This window comes from Drosophila miranda, chromosome 3 (genome assembly GCF_003369915.1).
Source record: "Drosophila miranda strain MSH22 chromosome 3, D.miranda_PacBio2.1, whole genome shotgun sequence".
NCBI lineage: Eukaryota > Metazoa > Arthropoda > Insecta > Diptera > Drosophilidae > Drosophila > Drosophila miranda.
The window spans coordinates 5,006,715-5,023,835 of record NC_046676.1 but is presented as its reverse complement, the minus strand read 5'-3'; the positions used below and the strand labels follow the sequence as shown (position 1 = coordinate 5,023,835).

Below are 17,121 nucleotides of genomic sequence, written 5' to 3'. Positions count from 1 at the left end.
ACTATAAGAGCTAGAGCAACGATGTTGTGGATCCAGACTTCTGTGATATGTCACTGCTACAAAAATATTTCAAAACTTCGCCCCGCCCACTTCCGCCCCCTCAAAGGACGAAAATCTGTGGCATCCACAATTTTAAAGATATGAGAAAACCAAAAACGCAGAATCGTAGAGAATGACCATATCTTTTAGACTGCAGAATCTGAATTGGATCGTATTATTATTATAGCCAGCATCAAGAAAACAATTTCATTTTTTCTCGCCCTGTCTCTCTCTAACACACACGTAGCATAGGCGGCTTTGCTTAGAGTAAAACATTAGCGCCTAGATCTCAGAGACTATAAAAGCCAGCGCAACCAAATTTTGTATCCACACTCCTGTGATATCGGACCTTGACTATTTTGTGTCAAAATTTCGCCACACCCCCTTCCGCCCCCGCAAAGGACGAAAATCTGAGGCATCCACAAATCTCAGAGACTATTAAGGCTAGAGTAACCAAATTTGGTACACACACTCCTTTAAAATGTCACTATAAAACGTATATCTCAAAATTTCGCCCCACCCCCTTCCACCCCCACAAAGGACGAAAATCTGTTGCATCCACAATATTGCAGATTCGAGAAAACTAAAAACGCAGAATCATAGATAATAACCCGCTTCTTGTCCGACTAGATCTGGAAAACCCCCTTGGTTTACCAAAGAGTTATCCAGTCTAAAAAACTTAAAATCAAGACTTTATAAAAAATTTCAAAAAGTGGGTTCTCCTACTTCTCACTCTCGCTATGTATTAGCTCGGTCAAACTTTTCAGTTCTTAATGCTCAATGCTATAAGAACTACCTATTTCGATGCAGGATACGTTTTTCTCAGGACCCTAAACAGTTTTACAGCTTCGTAAACAGTAAGCGTAAAACGTCCGCACACCCATCCTCGCTATCATTTTGTAATACGTCGGCAAATAATGATCAGGCAATTGCCGATCTTTTTGCCCAATTCTTCCAAACCACCTTTTCTGAGGAAAGCTACTCTGGTCATCCGTACCCATACGGTTTACCGAGGTCGAACGGCATTTTCAGTCCCTTGTTAAATGAATGTTCCCTACTTCATGATCTTCGACTAGTTAAGCCGGTGCTTTCACCGGGTTCAGACGGGGTTCCAGGTTGTGTACTCAGGTACTGCGCCGAGGCTCTGTGTGCACCTTTGCTTAAACTATTCACCCTGTCCATTGATTCTTCTTGCTTCCCCCCGATCTGGAAGGAATCGTTTATAATTCCTCTCCATAAAAAAGGTAGCAAGTCTGATGCAAAAAATTATAGAGGTATAGCAAAGTTATCCGCTATTCCTAAAATGTTTGAGAAGGTTTTAACTCCGCACTTGCAACATCTCTGCAAGTCACTTATATCTCCAACTCAGCATGGATTTATAAGGCGGCGATCAACCACCAAGAACTTGTTAGAGTTTACCTCTTTCATTATTAAAGGCTTTCAATGTAACTTACAGACGGATGTTATTTACACCGACTTTAGTAAAGCATTCGACTCTGTAAACCATTCCCTTTTAGCGCATAAACTTGACCTTTTAGGGTTTCCGCCCAACCTCCTGAGATGGATTTCTAGCTATCTTTGTTCTAGGTCTCAAAGAGTCCTCTTCAAAAACTCCCTCTCTTTACCAGTAAAGGTTTCTTCGGGAGTACCACAAGGCAGCCATCTAGGCCTCTTACTCTTCACACTCTTTATTAATGACTTACCTTCAGTATTAACATACTCTCGAGTACTTATGTATGCGGATGATGTTAAACTCTGTGTCCAGTACAAGGACATTTCATTTCATTCTCGCTTGCAATCCGATCTCAATAACTTTCAGTCATGGTGTTGTGCAAACTTGTTACACCTTAATGCCTCGAAATGCAAAGTTATGACATTTCATCGTTCTAGCCCTTTGTTGGCTCCCTACACCCTATTTGGTGGTTCTCTTGAGAGAATTACCCTGGTGGATGATCTGGGTGTTATGTTAGACCCCAAGTTAAAGTTTTCCGAACACATTTCTACCATGGTAAATAAGGCCATGGGCGTGCTTGGGTTTATAAAGAGGTGGTCAAAGGAATTTGACGACCCCTATATAACAAAGACTCTCTATACCTCGCTTGTTCGTCCGATCTTAGAATACGGCTCCTGTGTATGGTGCCCTCAGTACAAAGTACACCAGGACCGTATAGAATCAGTACAGAAAAACTTTTTACTCTTTGCTCTGCGGGGCCTTAACTGGGATGCGGGTGTAAGACTCCCATCTTACTCTAGTAGACTACTATTAGTAAACCTCCCATCCTTAGTTAACCGTAGAAAAATGCTTGGTGTGATATTTATGCACAACTTGATCAGGGGTGACATAGACAGCCCTGATCTGTTGAGCCGCATAAACTTCACGATTCCTATTAGACTGACTAGAAATTTTATACCGTTGTTCCTTCCACTTTGTAGATCGAATTATTCCTTGCATGAACCGTTTAGGGTCTTATGCTCGGATTATAATTCCCTCTACCATATTATATCCACCACTAATTCTCTTCCTCTTATTAAATTATTAATCCTTACACACCTTTCTATTAATTAGTAACTGTAGTGGTATTTGTATTTTGATTGCATGCTTAGTTTCTTAGTAAGTTTAGTACTAATTTTCCTCGAATGTTAGTCTAATAGCTATCTTTCTTGCATGTCATGCATGCCGCGTCATGCGGCAGCGCCCCTCGGTCGGTTGGGCGGGAGGAGGGCTGCGTTTTGCCTCGGATCCGCGCGTAACAGCCTTCTGCTGGTGTCACACGGGCCACTTGACGGTGCATTAACTGCATCGCCTCTTGAAAGATGCAGTCATTGCATGTCAACGTCCAAAAATATAAGACCTCTACAGTTTCAGAATATATGAAACCTTGGCTAGACCCATCCGAGGCGAATGGTCCGTCAGGACAGCCGAATGTAGGAAACGAAGGAAAGAGAGAGACACGAAGCGGTCGTGTTTTCGTCGTGTCGTCGGGATAGAGCAGTAATCGGCTCTGAGAGAGCCGATATCAAGAGAGAGAGATCAGTCAGTTGTCAGTTCAGCCACGCATCAGACGTACACGCATATAATTAGTCACAAACATACTTGTACAACTTGGAGCTGTTATAATTTTAAGTCCAACATACTTATCAAATAAATGTTACTCGTTGCCATCAAGCAACTTAAACTACTACATATATACATATACTGTATGTGGTTAGTATATACTAACGTTTTGATAACAGCAATCAAATCAGTTATTCTAATCAATAAATCAGACAAAAAAAATTATTATTATTATTTGGCAGTCCATGGTACAATTTAAAAGTGTTCTCCAAAAGCGCGTACAATCAGACTGATTTTCTCGAGTATTCTACACAAAATTTGAAGAGATTTCAGAGTCTATTCAAGTGGACAAGGTACGACAGCGGCGTCGTCCATACTTAAATGTTACGTCTAAAAGTACAGCGCACACGAATGCAACGATCTATAAGAGAAAGACGGAGAGTCGGTGAAATGCAGGCATAGGTAGTGAGAGCTCAATGAACCTACCTCAATCGCAAGAAATATCCACCCAGCTACCTTGGAACCCTTCAGGACTTGCACATAGAATTGGGTTAGCTCGGAAAAACAACCCTCTTCGTAGACTTTTGTCTTGCTGTTGGGATAAAAGCAGCTAAAGGGAAGTGTGAGATTCGCAGCGGTATAGTCTCCGGGCCCATTTATTCCGCAGCAATGCAACTATAATACATACATATGTACATAGAACGGGAAAGAAAAGTGAGCAATGTTATTTTACACCTACTTTCGACTGGAGAATGGACATTGCATTGGTGTGGTTCTTTTCCTGTGCCCAGGCGGCGTCCAATTGATTTTTGGCCAGTGTTTTCTCGTCGGTGTGCCCAGCGAGGATACACAACAGGGTGATGGTAATGATTCCAGCAGCAAGCACGGTAATAGCATACTGAAAAGTGTGGAAAAGTTTCATTAAAATGCAGTTCAGATAGGGCTTCACTTACCGTCCAGGTCATGCACACATTCGCCTTAATAGCGCCAAGGCATCCGAGAAACGAGACCACAAACATAATCACACCGACCAAAATAAATAATATGAGAAGGGGTTTCCCCTCAGAACTCATCTCGTTGAGGGCCAGCGAATTTACCACCGCAATGACAAGGCCCAGAACCTACAAATAAATTCACAAAGGCATTGTATAAAACACACATTTTTATTATACACACAATATTAAAATTATATTTTAAATCCTCAAAAGCAAATAAAGCGGCTACTGGAAAAATAGTTGTTCCGTGGATAGTTTTGGTGGAAAGAAGATAACGAAAGATAACCAAGACAACTGGTCGTCGCGGTCGCACTGTGGGTGTGTCCAAGAAGAAGTAAGCTGCCAACGTTCCCCACAGTGAGATCGCTGATTCTACTTTAACTTTTACAAAAACCCCAAAAATAAATTGAATGAATTCGGCGCGGAATTCCCTTACGGAAAATGACTCATATTGTGTTTTCACTCACCGAACTTAAGGTATTGAATAGGAACACCATAGACATAATTGTTATACTACCACAGCCCATCATGTTCGATTTATATATAATTGATACTATCAAATATATATGTACAAATTTTGATCAAGCTTTGATGAGAGCTCGCCAACGGCTAATACTGGACTGAATAACTATACAAACTAGAGCTTTGTTTACGCTTCGAAGAACAGAACAGAACATAACAGATTTCAATTGAATCAGCCACAAGGCAGAATTCCTGCCGATATCCAAAGCGAAAAATAGGCTTGTGGCTTTCGCAACTCCCATCTGACTCACTGTCCAAATCGCGTCAGTAATCGGTAGGGGCCAGTCCATCGCGGGTCTGCGGTTACGCCTTCTTCTTAGCAATGATCCTAAATATAATATAATGATGGAAGTAGTGGAAGAGGTTTGCCCTTGGCCATAGTTTAGTTGTATAAATACACATTGTTTCTATGCGAATACTAAAGGAGCAGACGTCTCTGCTTGGTTCTGCGAAAAAAATATAATTTTCATATGTGTAAATCGAAGTTTAAGTTCTGTTACACACTTCTAAAAGTACAATACATCTATGTGAATTAAAAGAAAAGGTAAATGCAATGTGTATAAAGACAGTAAATTTATGTTATTTTGTGATTCCATAACGACTGCCACCACAATTGTACGTAGCCTATATTTTTTCGTAACGTTTTAAAATCAATTCAAAATTAGTAGTGGCCAATCAATTTTGATCGGTTGTGGCCACACCTTGTTTGACAAATATGTCAAAATAATGTAGCACTGCTTTCTTCTAAAACCACTGCACATATATTATTAGTTCTTAAGCCCACTTTAATTGCTTCGCAGCTGACTATGTGGAAACCGTTGAGCTTTTATATTCAATTGCTACCAGCGGGAAGCGACTGTTGGCCACGTCAAAGAAGCTCGGATAAAGTCACAGGATCACTACTTCTTTCATTTATCTGGGCCGTTGTAAATTGTCAATCTAAAGTAGTCCAATGCAGAGCACCATTCTCACTTCTGAAAACGAGCTGACTGATTTGAAAAATAAGGCGACAAAAACAGCTAAGGCCTTGATGCTTGCGCTCCACATAATTTATTATACCCGATACTTAAAATGAGTATTGGGGTATATTAGATTTGTGGTAAAAGTGGATGTGTGTAACGTCCAGAAGGAATCGTTTCCGACCCCATAAAGTATATATATTCTTGATCAGCATCAATAGCCGAGTCGATTGAGCCCTGTCTGTCTGTCCGTCAGTCTATCCGTGCCTATCCGCGCCTAATGCTCAAAGATTATAAGAGCTAGAGCAACGACATTACAAAAATATTTCAAAACTTTGCCCCGCCCACTTCCGCCTCCACAAAGGGCGAAAATCTGTTGCATGCCACAATTTCAAAGATACAAGAAAACTGAAAACGCAGAATCGTAGAGGATGACTATATGTTCTAGATTGTAAAATCTGAACCAGATCGTATCAAGAAAACAATTTCATTCTTTCTCGCTCTGTCTCTCTCTAACACACAGGTTTCATGGTCGGTTTTTCCAATTGCAAAATGTAAGTTCAAGGATCTCAGAACCTATAAGAGCTAGAGCAACCAAATTTGGTATCCACACTCCTATGATATCGGACCTTGACCGTTTCGTGTCAAAATTTCGCCACACCCCCTTCCGCCCCCGCAAAGGACGAAAATCTGGGGCATCCACAAATCTCAGAAACTATTAAGGCTAGAGTAACCACATTTGGTATTGGCACTCCTGTTCGATCTCACTATAAAACGTATATCTCAAAATTTCGCCCCACCGCCTTCCACCCCCACAAAGAACGAAAATCTGTTGCATCCACAATATTGCAGATTCGAGAAAACTAAAAACGCACAATCATAGAGAATGACCAAATCTATCCGGTTGCTGAATTTTGGATCAGATCGGATCATTTTTGTAGCCAAAAGGAACAAATCAATTCCCCCTCGTTTTTTTCCGCTCATACCAGTTTGTACAATTTACACAAAAAATAAAAACCATTTGCTGCCTAAAATATGAGCTGAAATATTTTATTTTATATTTATAATTATATATTATATTATATACTCTTTGAATATCGACTATAAAAAAAGGCAAGTGCTTCCGATTCAACTTAAAAGGTCCACCCCAAACGCAATGTTTTGGTTACAGTCACACCGATATAGAGGCATGTTTTGATGGTGCTACTCGAGTGATTCTCTAATTTGTTTGTTAACTGAGAGGATTTTCCACCCGTATTCAGATTGGTCTCTTTCGCTGTTGTTCTGCGCTCTCCGGTCGGCACTATCTTGCACAGCTGGGGAAGGCAACCGCCTTATCAGTTGGAGTGGCCTAGGAAAGGCAGATAACTCTAAGCTTCAATGGACTATTGGCTGGCGGTGTTAGATTTGGATATTTTGCCTGGCGCGGCGCTCAGTTGTTTCCAGATAGTGCGCTTGGCCGAAACAGACGTAAGGTTTTATTTGCCCCAAAATGAGCTGCGGCACGAAGACCTTGAAGATATCCTCCTTCGTGTTGGACTTTCTTTGCTGTGTGAGTGTGTTATCGCCAAATCCCCAACTGATAGTCATCACTTACTCATTCTGTCTCCACCTAACAGGTGCTGGCGGCCCTGACCATCGTAGCATGCTCCTACGCCTTGATTGCCTTCAGCCATAGCATGGCCATTCGGGTGCCCTGCATTGTGGGGATTGTCCTGGGGGCCCTCCTCTTTGGCAGCACCATCTTCGGCTGCATTGCCGCTCTGAGGGAGAGCATTCGTCTGACCTGGATTGTAAGTGATGATCGCATTTTTTTGAGCAATTACGAGTACGATTTGTACAACCTTTCGTGTATTCCTGAAAGTACGCTGCGATTCTGATGGCTCTGGTATTCGGGCAGATAACCGTGATATTCGCCCAGCCCATCAACTTCGAGCTGCTGGCCAATGAGACCATCTACAGTGCCTGGCAGGGCCAGCTGTATCACCAAGGCAGCATGTCCTATTATGAAATTAAGGTACGCTCGAATATCGATCGGGTCCAGTTTTAATCAGATTCCATTCCTTTTCAGTATCATTGCTGCGGAATGACTGGGCCCTCGAACTATCCGGACAGCGGCCTACGCATACCGCAGAGCTGCTACTTCAACCAGAACTCAACAGTAACCACAGATCTCTACACAGTGGGCTGTGACCGACAACTGGGTGCAGCATTTATTAAGGGCACTCGCTGGGAACGCATCAGCGACTGGTCAGTTGTGGGTGTGGAAGTAAGTGTTCATAGTTCCTAAATGTAATCAATCCCGAACTACTTCTCAATCCGATTTTCAGATGCTTACCGTAATATTTGCTGGTCTTTTGGCCATAACCTTACAGAATGCAGAGCGCCGACGTCCGTATCGTTAGAAGCTCGTCTTGAATACATCTGTAAACAGTATTAGAAGCTGTACAAATATGTTCACCCAATATGTTTAGTACAAAAAAAATTTACAAAACTCGAACTAAGATCTTTGTATTTCAATTAAAATTGTTTAATGCAGTTTGAGTATCGATAACTGCGCGCCACAACGAGCCAGGGCCGCATTTGAACTATTAGAACCACATCAACTGACCAGGGCGAGCTAGAGGAACCAGTCGAACTAACAATCCAAATAATCGTTGAAAACAAAAGCCGTTACGTATCTTTTTCATAATCGGATCGAATAAAAATCTACCGTCTCCAGATGTTATAGAAAAATTCCAACGAATCGACACGGAAAATTGTTTACAGTGTAAATCACAAGGAGTAATTTATCATGGCCGCTGCCGCCGAGGCAGGGAGGAAGAATAAATCAAGACTGTCGAACAGCTTCTATGCAGCATCGTATAATCCAAATCAACAGTGTATCAACCGTTCTACTGCACACATTAATGAAAAAAAAGGTTATTATTGCCCGACCCTTGGAAATCGTCGTCTTCGGATTCTCGGGGCCGCTTTCCTCACGGACCTGTCCGAAATCAAACCAGGACGGACTGGTATTAAGACTTGATATTGATTAGTTACTTTTAATATGTAATTTATTGTTTAAATATATCGCACATTAACGGAACCGGTTTTGGTAAGTGTAGCGGTTTGAAACGGTAAAATCATCAAAAATGTTCCATGCACAAGTGTTGCAGCAGACTGTTGGGCCAGACTCATGTGCCGAGAAATCGAGCCCCGCAACATGGGCACCATTCTGCATACCCTACGAAGAAGAATATTATTGAATCAAGGGTATGTTTGTCATCCCAGGTTTCAGTGATGCCAGAAACTAGTCAGTAGCTGTTTTAAATCTATCACAAAGATATTTTGCACTTGATTGTCTTTTTATGGAGATCAAGAATTAGCATCGGGATTTATCCAGGAAACTAATCACTAATCAGTCTAAAAGTCTAATTTAACGTTTATTAATTGCGTTTTAAACTGTAACAGTTTGAACTGTAACATTATCTGCATATTAAACAAAATATTAAAGAAATAAGGTATAAAATGACCCCATACAATACAATAAAAGGTAGTACCTAAAAGTAGCTAATCTTGTAGAAAATTTATTCATCAATGGCTTAAAATTATATGGGCAGAGCTAAGAGTCTTAGTTAGCCAGCATTATGTAACTGAATATCCAAATTGATCAGTAGGAACTATTTTTCTCTTACGTTTTATTATGTTTTATTTGCTTGACCTTTTTTGCTGAAACCTATTTTTAGACAAAATCCAATAAAAGCAACTATTTAAAATAAACCAGTCCAGTAGAAAATTGATTCATTAATCGGATAAAATTATGTGGGCATGGCTGAGGGCTTAATCTAGCTAGTAATATTCAACGGAATATCAAAAACGACGAATATGTATAATAGATCTTGAATTCGACAGTATATCAACGGCATATTTTTCAATTGAGACGGTATATTTCGGTGCTGTTCTGAGGGTCATACTGTAGAAATACTGGTTTTCGCCGCGCTCCCATGGTATTTTTGTCAATTTCATCAATCTATTAATTAAATTTTCAATGCTATATAGAAATCCAATAAAAGGAAGTATTTCGAATAAGCCAATCATGTATAGAATTGATTCATCAATCGTACAAAATTGAGTGGGCATGGCTAAATGTTCTATATAGCTAGTAATATTCAAAGGAATAAAGAATTGGTCGTTTTTTGAATCGAATTTGAGTTCGCCGCAGTTCGCCGCAGCTCGCTTTAGCAACAATGAGTCCCATTCCACACACACTGTTGCAAAAACTTGAAAACCGTTTTTTGGTCAAAATAAAATACATAAAGGTAATTAAAAGAAGCAATCTTGTAGAAAATGCATTTATCTATGATAAAGCTAAGTGGGCAAATCTATATAGCTTGAAATATAGGCAATACCCGATTCGCCGCAGTTTCGCTTTTGCAGCAATGAGTCTCATTCCATACACAAACATGTTGCTAATTCCATGCACACATACCCTGGGGGAAACGAATGTTATAGAATTGTGAATATGTTTGTCTTCCAAGGCTCAGTAGGTATCAGGATCGACATAAATATATACAAGATACTAATAATGTACTTGAATATGTCTAAAGAATATCAATTTGAGAAAAGGTCTTAATAAATTACGTTTGATCTTCATATAAAATTAGCGAATTAGGGTGTAAAAGGGCTATACACGCATCACGTCTTCAAATACCAGCAACATTGCGACTCTTTTTTTTGTTGAACTTTTTCGTTTAACCCTTTTTTTACAATGAATACAATAAAAGCAAGGATTAAAAACTATCCAATCTTGTAGAAAATTGATTCATTAATCGTATAAAATTATGTGGGCATGGCTTAATGTTCTATATAGCTAGTAATATTCGTCGGAATATCAAAAACGAGGAATATGTAAAATAGAACTTGAATTCGTCAGTATATCTACGGTATATTTTTCAAATGAGACGGTATATTTTGGTGTATTTTTGAATGTCAGTCGGTATACTTTATCAATGGGTCCGCGGTCACACTGAAGGAATGTTTTGGTCGCCTTATTTACCGTAATTTCTAAGTAAACAAGTGCCATCCGAGAACAAGCGAAATGTATTCATAAGCCATAATCAGCACAGTTTGCAAATTGGAACGCGTACGCGGCGCGTATTTGAAAGCGGCCGAATTGTTCCAGCGCCACAATTTGCGTCCAGCGAGGGATGCGTGTCGGGTTCCGGATCGTAGGGTATTGACTTGGCCAACAACAAATAACTTGATTAGTTGGCACCAAACAGTGCTGGCGATCACATCTCAAGCTGAAGACGGACAGCAGTCATTAACACGCTTTAGGCCCAGAAGCACCAGCCGCAGCAGCAGCAGTGGTAGTAGAAGACAATCAATTCACGGAGAACTACAACAACAAGAACAGCAACATTAACGATGGGTCTGCGCTTTCAACAATTAAAGAAACTGTGGCTCCTCTATCTGTTCCTACTGTTCTTTGCATTCTTCATGTTTGCAATTAGCATTAACTTATATGTGGCAAGCATACAAACCGCTGATTCAGAGCTGCGGTGAGTAACCAACACGACACCAAAAAAAGAATCCATTAGGATGGAGTGCAGCAGACCTCTCTGCCACCTCCTCCTCCGGCTGGCATTGCATAATTTCCTTTGGAGCCCACGTCTGGCCATGTTGCAAGTGACTGACTGCTGTTGTTCCACTCGAGCGGGTCGCCTCGACTTTCGGTTTTCGGTGTTTTGGTGTTCGGTCTTCAAACCACTTTGCATTTCTTCTTGTTTGTTTTGCCATCGCCTCGCGTGATTCGAGTTATTGTAAAATGCTAAATTTAATACCATTGTCACATCTTTGTCTATGCCTTTGTGGATCACTTGCCCTCGGATTGCCGCGTATTGAATCGGATCGCATTGGATGGGCTGGTGCTTTAATGGGTTTCTTGCAAAGTCATCCGAAACCGCCGCCGAAACGTCGCTCCCTCTGGCCGCATAAAAGTATCGTGGCCCATTATATTGGCAAGGGAGACATCTTCGGCAACATGACTGCAGGTGAGTAGACATCAAGCATCTCTCATCACCAATGTCACAATATGCAGACATAAATAAATAAATGAATGTATAAATCCATTCATTGGCAGACGATTACAACATCAACCAGTTCAAGCCTGTCCCTGGCGAGGGAGCCGACGGGCGACCCGTTGTTGTACCGCCCCGCGACCGCTTTCGTATGCAGCGCTTCTTTCGCTTGAACAGCTTCAACCTGCTGGCCAGCGATCGTATTCCACTCAATCGCACTCTCAAGGACTATCGTACCCCGGAGTGAGTGCGACCTGCCCTCAAGGGAATGATCTCCATCTAAGACAGTACTTTCGTTGTAGATGCCGCGACAAGAAGTATGACAGTGGCTTGCCCAGCACTTCAGTAATCATTGTGTTCCATAACGAGGCCTGGTCCGTCCTGCTGCGCACCATAACCAGCGTCATCAACCGCTCGCCCCGCCATTTGCTCAAGGAAATCATTTTGGTTGACGATGCCAGCGAGCGCTGTAAGCAAGGCTCTCGGTATTCCAGAAGACCGAATAACACTAATTTTGGTTTTCTCTTTCGCAGCTTATCTGAAGCGTCAGCTGGAGAGCTATATACGGGTTCTGACGGTGCCCACTCGGATCTACCGCATGAAAAAGCGCAGCGGTTTGGTTCCCGCTCGCCTCCTGGGTGCCGAACATGCCCGCGGAGATGTACTAACCTTCCTGGATGCCCACTGCGAATGCTCGCGTGGCTGGCTGGAGCCCCTGTTGGCGCGCATCAAGGAGGCACGCAATGTGGTCATCTGTCCAGTGATCGACATCATATCCGACGACAACTTCAGCTACACGAAGACGTTTGAGAACCATTGGGGTGGTTTTAACTGGCAGCTGAGCTTCCGCTGGTTCTCTTCGGAGAGGAAACGCCAGACTACGGAAATCACAGCCAAGGACTCCACGGCCCCCATAGCCACTCCTGGCATGGCTGGCGGTCTGTTCGCCATCGATCGCAACTACTTCTATGAAATGGGATCCTACGACAGCAACATGCGTGTTTGGGGCGGAGAAAATGTCGAGATGTCGTTCCGGATCTGGCAATGCGGCGGAAGGGTTGAGATCAGCCCCTGCTCCCACGTGGGTCACGTATTTCGCAGTAGTACGCCCTACACGTTTCCTGGCGGCATGAGCGAGGTGCTCACAGACAATTTGGCTAGGGCTGCCACCGTCTGGATGGACGATTGGCAGTACTTCGTCATGCTGTATACTTCTGGACTATCGCTGAGTGTCAAGGATAAAGTTAACGTAACGGAACGCGTGGCTCTACGGGAGAAGCTGCAGTGCAAGTCGTTTGCCTGGTACTTGGAGAACATTTGGCCGGAACACTTCTTCCCAGCACCCGATCGCTTCTTCGGCAAGATAATCTGGCTGGATGGAGAGACTGAGTGCGCGCAGGCCTACAGCAAACACATGAAGAATCTTCCGGGACGTGCCCTGTCACGGGAATGGAAGCGGGCCTTCGAGGAGATAGAGAGCAAGTCGGAGGAGTTTATGTCTCTGATCGATCTAGAGCGGGACAAGTGTCTGCGTCCACTGAAGGAGGTTGCGCCGCGTTCCTCTCTGCAACCCGTCACAGTGGGCGACTGCACGTCGCATGCCCAGACCATGGACATGTTCGTGATCACCCCCAAGGGACAGATTATGACCAATGATAACATCTGCCTGGCCTACCGCCCACCCAAACAGGGAGTGATCAAGCTTCTTAAGAACCGCAATGCCACCACCTCAAACGTGATGCTGACTCAGTGCGCCGGTGATGCCAGCCAGCTTTGGAATTACGACATGGATGTGAGTGGGCTAAAGAAAATGAAGCAATGCTGTTTATACCTACTAATCCCTTTTCTACTGCCCGCAGACCCAGCAAATCTCGCATCGGGACACTAAGCTGTGCCTCACACTCAAGGCGGCTACAAATGCACGACTTCAGAAGCAGGAGAAGGTGGTGCTCTGCATGCAGTGCGACTTCAAGGATATCACACAGAAGTGGGGCTTCATCCCACTGCCATGGCGTTTATAGGACGAGGAATGGAATGGAAGAGCTAGGAATGCCAGGACATGATCCAATTACCCTGCCAGCAACTCTTTTAACACAATGTGATATTTATTGAAATTTTTTTTTTTGAAACATGTAACAAACCAACACAAATAGCCGACATATTCAGATTAACACCAACACCACCACCACCCCTCTCACCCGAACCACGATACAGACCCACAAGAATTGTTTGTGAAACATTTTATGTATCCAAATACGCTCGAGAGTTTGTTTTTCTCTCGAGCCATATTGCGACGCGATAGAACTTTAGATCTACTCGTATTCTATGTCTATGTCATATTTATTAAGCAAGTTTTTAGACAATTTTTAGCTGTACAGAAGTACGGAAGTACTTACTACCATCGAACACTTGTATATGTCACTTGAATAAACCCTCTGATTGTAGAAAGTGTCGCTGCACTTTTTCCTTTACGAGTTTGTCTTCTGGCTTATCGCTTGCCTCTTGTAGAGATTGCAAATTGCTTAAATTCGGCGCATCTGCTAGAGATTCCAGCATTCTCGCCATGAACCGCTGCTACAACACAATCAAGCTTTCGGGCCTGCTCGCCAATCTGCTCTATATGGTAAGCCACTGAATCTACACATATTTATTTCTGACTAAGATATTCTCTTCTCCCCCAGCTGCTGGGCATTGGTGTTATGTGCGGGGCAGGACTGGGCCTCCATGCAGCAGAGCCTAATACTCCGGAGCACACGTACTTCGTAAAAAGCTTGGTTCTTGGGGGAACAATCTGCATGATCGTAATGTTCGGCTGCTACGGCCTGATCTGCAATCTCTTGTGCGTCAATCTAATCGTAAGTACCCTTAAGATCCGCCAGAAACCCAACTGAAATAACTTTTCGCCTGCAGTTCACACTGTTTATACTGATTTGTATGGGTGCGGAGTACCTGCAGCTGCATCACTACAACAATCCGTCGCATATAGCTACCGACAGTGCCTGGCACCAGCTGGAGCTGGCCTGGCATGGCCTGGACAGTCGACCGGAGCTAATGCATCAGTACGAGGCCACACAGCATTGCTGCGGCTACAACAATTCAGACGACTACAGGCAGTTGCATTTGCTGGTACCCGCGAGCTGTTATCAGGCCACTTCCAATGACTTCTACCAGCAGAAACATGTCTATCCGCGCGGCTGCCTGGAGACTTTGAGCAACAGCCAGCGCTATATACAGCATCGCGATAAGCTCTTCATGTGGTCCATCGTTGGCCTTGAGGTGGGCAGTTGACTCCAGCTGTCAGACAAATAACACTGCCTCTGTACTCCTCCCATAGATCTTTATTCTGCTGCAGACAACCGCCCTGAGTGTCGTGCTCTTCAAGCTGCGCGAGCGACAGCGTCTCGCCCGTCGCCAAGTGCCGCCTGGTGTTAGACGAGAGCCGCGCTCCAACCATGTAACCGGCTCACGGGCACATCTACTGAATGATGCCGATGTCTGATGTTAGATTTTATCAAATGATTAGATCATTATGTTTTATTATGTGACTATGTTGCAAATGCTTCTGTACGAGTATAAATAAGTGTGTGTGGATCAGTAGGCATATCGGCGTGTCTTGTTGGTCAGCTGACAGCACAGCGTGATGCCCAATATGATGCCCACAAGCTGCAACAGACAGAAAGGGAAGTATTAATTAATAATCGGGGCCGAGAGTATCGTGCAGTGAATACCTCGTAGCCAATGAGTCCACAGTGGGCCCACTTCTCATAGCGGTAGATCTGGAGGAAGGCTCGCTTCACGGCCGCCATGCAGCCCTCCGCATAGGGATGCAGGGCGTGAAGGCCGTCCCTGGTATGGAAACAGCTGGAGGGCACCTTGATGTTCAGGCTCGTGTAGTCCCCGAACCCCTTGTTGCCGCAGCACTCGAACTAAGTTCATGGAAATTAGACCGTCAGAAGAGTTTTCCCAGATGGGTATACAATCAACAACTCACCTCTCGCTGCAGCTGCTGAATGGCGCCCTGATGGACTAGCTCCTCCATCCACAGGGCCATGACGTAGACCTCGGTGGCGTCCAGCTGCTTGTTCTCGTTGTAGTGGGAGAGCTTCCAGATGTGCGACACAATCAGGATTCCCAACAGAGTCAGGTGCTAAAACTTGTTCCCCTTGCAGTTGACTTTTTGTATTGTAGCCTAGGACAGCTGATACTCACCACTACCAGGACCTTGATGGAGCCCAGGAAGGCGCCGAGGCATCCAATAAAGGCTGCCAAAATCAGAGTCCCCGCCATGCCCAGCTGCACGAACTTTTGCAGATGCTCGGCGGAGCCCTCGTCATACCTATTCAGCTCGTAGACACCGGCCAGCGCGGCCAGGATGCCGATGATCTAGATGATGATTAAAAATAAATATATATGCACATTAACTATTTGTTAATGGGCCGTGAAATGGCCAAACAAAATAGAACAAAAATCTTTAGAGACAAAAGTTCGCTATGTAGGCGACGTCATCGGAGCGCAAGAGAATCGAAAATACAAAATAAAAGAAAATATTGGCATTAAAATAAATTGAATTACTTTGGGCTTTATTTTTAAATGGCATATACACAGACCTCTCTCCGATTTCTTTCGTTTCAAATGTGCCAAAGGAACCACAAGCGCAAAATAAGGAAAAATGAACGCCAAGTGACATGTTTTTGGCAGAAATGGAAAATTCGGAATGGAGTGGGATTTGTTTGCTGCCAAATTGGCCATCTACACAGGCAGCGGTAGCCCAAAACGAAAAAAATTACATTCGACAATGAAAAATGCCACAGAAATGTAAGAAATTAAATGATTTCGCTTTGACGGCCGACGGCCGAGATGAACTCGAATACAATACAATCCATTACTCATACGCCGTGTGAGTCAATGAGCGGAACATAGTACATATTTATTCTCAATGAAATGATTTACTACAAGCCACTGCTTAGCACTTAATTTATGTACTTCAATTGTTTGCACACGAAAATTTGTGATCGTAAATAACTCATGCGCCGTGTGGAGCGACGAAACTCTTACCAGAGTAATTGTATTGAAGACCACCGCAGTCCATTGCAGGCACACGCGAATGGTTGGCATTCTGACACCTCTATTACCAATATATCACCCTCGTACGAGCTATAATAATTATATTTTCAACACTGTGAAGGCACAACACTGCGACTCCAGCTGCACACGCTTTTCTCTCGGGGGAAATTCGTTTTCCACTCGCGTCCGACTATTTCCGACGCGCGCCGCTTGTGACCCAAACTGTTAATGCCTTCGGCTGCCGCGAAGAGAACTCGTTCAGCCCAAAGCAAAATAAAGCCAAAACCCAAAAAACGATCACTAAGAAGCAGCGAAATGTTTACAAATCCGCTGAGTGGCTGTCCGTGCCGTGTCCGCGTCCGGGTTCGGGTCCGTCTTGGTCTCCGCCTCGGTATTTTGTGTGTGCCGGTCGTTACTCGTAGAGT

At 43.6% G+C, this 17,121-nt stretch overlaps 5 protein-coding genes and 1 long non-coding RNA gene across 6 annotated transcripts; 4 read left to right on the top strand and 2 right to left on the bottom strand.

The window, feature by feature from the left end:
* Nucleotides 1-3,181: 3,181 nt before the first annotated feature.
* On the bottom strand, nt 3,182-4,781 carry LOC108160683 (protein late bloomer). The gene is made up of 5 exons (XM_033392167.1): nt 4,557-4,781; nt 4,048-4,215; nt 3,834-3,992; nt 3,581-3,769; nt 3,182-3,515 (listed from the first exon to the last, which is right to left on the bottom strand). Exons 1-5 carry the CDS (start codon nt 4,617-4,619, stop codon nt 3,435-3,437), a joined length of 660 nt encoding a protein of 219 aa, XP_033248058.1. The 5' UTR covers nt 4,620-4,781; the 3' UTR covers nt 3,182-3,434.
* Nucleotides 4,152-4,500, top strand: LOC117188382. The gene is made up of 2 exons (XR_004472559.1): nt 4,152-4,240; nt 4,303-4,500. It is a non-coding gene; the product is annotated as an uncharacterized LOC117188382 (long non-coding RNA).
* Nucleotides 4,782-6,994: 2,213 nt separating the features above from the next.
* Nucleotides 6,995-8,070, top strand: LOC108160682 (protein late bloomer). The gene is made up of 5 exons (XM_017294833.2): nt 6,995-7,122; nt 7,190-7,363; nt 7,435-7,587; nt 7,642-7,839; nt 7,901-8,070. Exons 1-5 carry the CDS (start codon nt 7,063-7,065, stop codon nt 7,973-7,975), a joined length of 660 nt encoding a protein of 219 aa, XP_017150322.1. The 5' UTR covers nt 6,995-7,062; the 3' UTR covers nt 7,976-8,070.
* A 2,488-nt stretch (nt 8,071-10,558) lies between these two features.
* Nucleotides 10,559-14,103, top strand: LOC108160320 (polypeptide N-acetylgalactosaminyltransferase 3). Its single transcript, XM_017294246.2, has 6 exons — nt 10,559-11,113; nt 11,505-11,605; nt 11,695-11,875; nt 11,935-12,101; nt 12,166-13,424; nt 13,492-14,103. The coding sequence occupies exons 1-6, from the start codon at nt 10,980-10,982 to the stop codon at nt 13,651-13,653; spliced, it is 2,004 nt and encodes a 667-aa protein (XP_017149735.1). The 5' UTR covers nt 10,559-10,979; the 3' UTR covers nt 13,654-14,103.
* A 44-nt stretch (nt 14,104-14,147) lies between these two features.
* On the top strand, nt 14,148-15,307 carry LOC108160321 (protein late bloomer). Its single transcript, XM_017294247.2, has 4 exons — nt 14,148-14,255; nt 14,314-14,487; nt 14,543-14,908; nt 14,967-15,307. The coding sequence occupies exons 1-4, from the start codon at nt 14,196-14,198 to the stop codon at nt 15,129-15,131; spliced, it is 765 nt and encodes a 254-aa protein (XP_017149736.1). The 5' UTR covers nt 14,148-14,195; the 3' UTR covers nt 15,132-15,307.
* Nucleotides 15,202-17,109, bottom strand: LOC108160322 (protein late bloomer). The gene is made up of 5 exons (XM_017294248.2): nt 16,688-17,109; nt 15,842-16,015; nt 15,624-15,779; nt 15,361-15,558; nt 15,202-15,295 (listed from the first exon to the last, which is right to left on the bottom strand). Exons 1-5 carry the CDS (start codon nt 16,745-16,747, stop codon nt 15,224-15,226), a joined length of 660 nt encoding a protein of 219 aa, XP_017149737.1. The 5' UTR covers nt 16,748-17,109; the 3' UTR covers nt 15,202-15,223.
* Nucleotides 17,110-17,121: the final 12 nt, after the last annotated feature.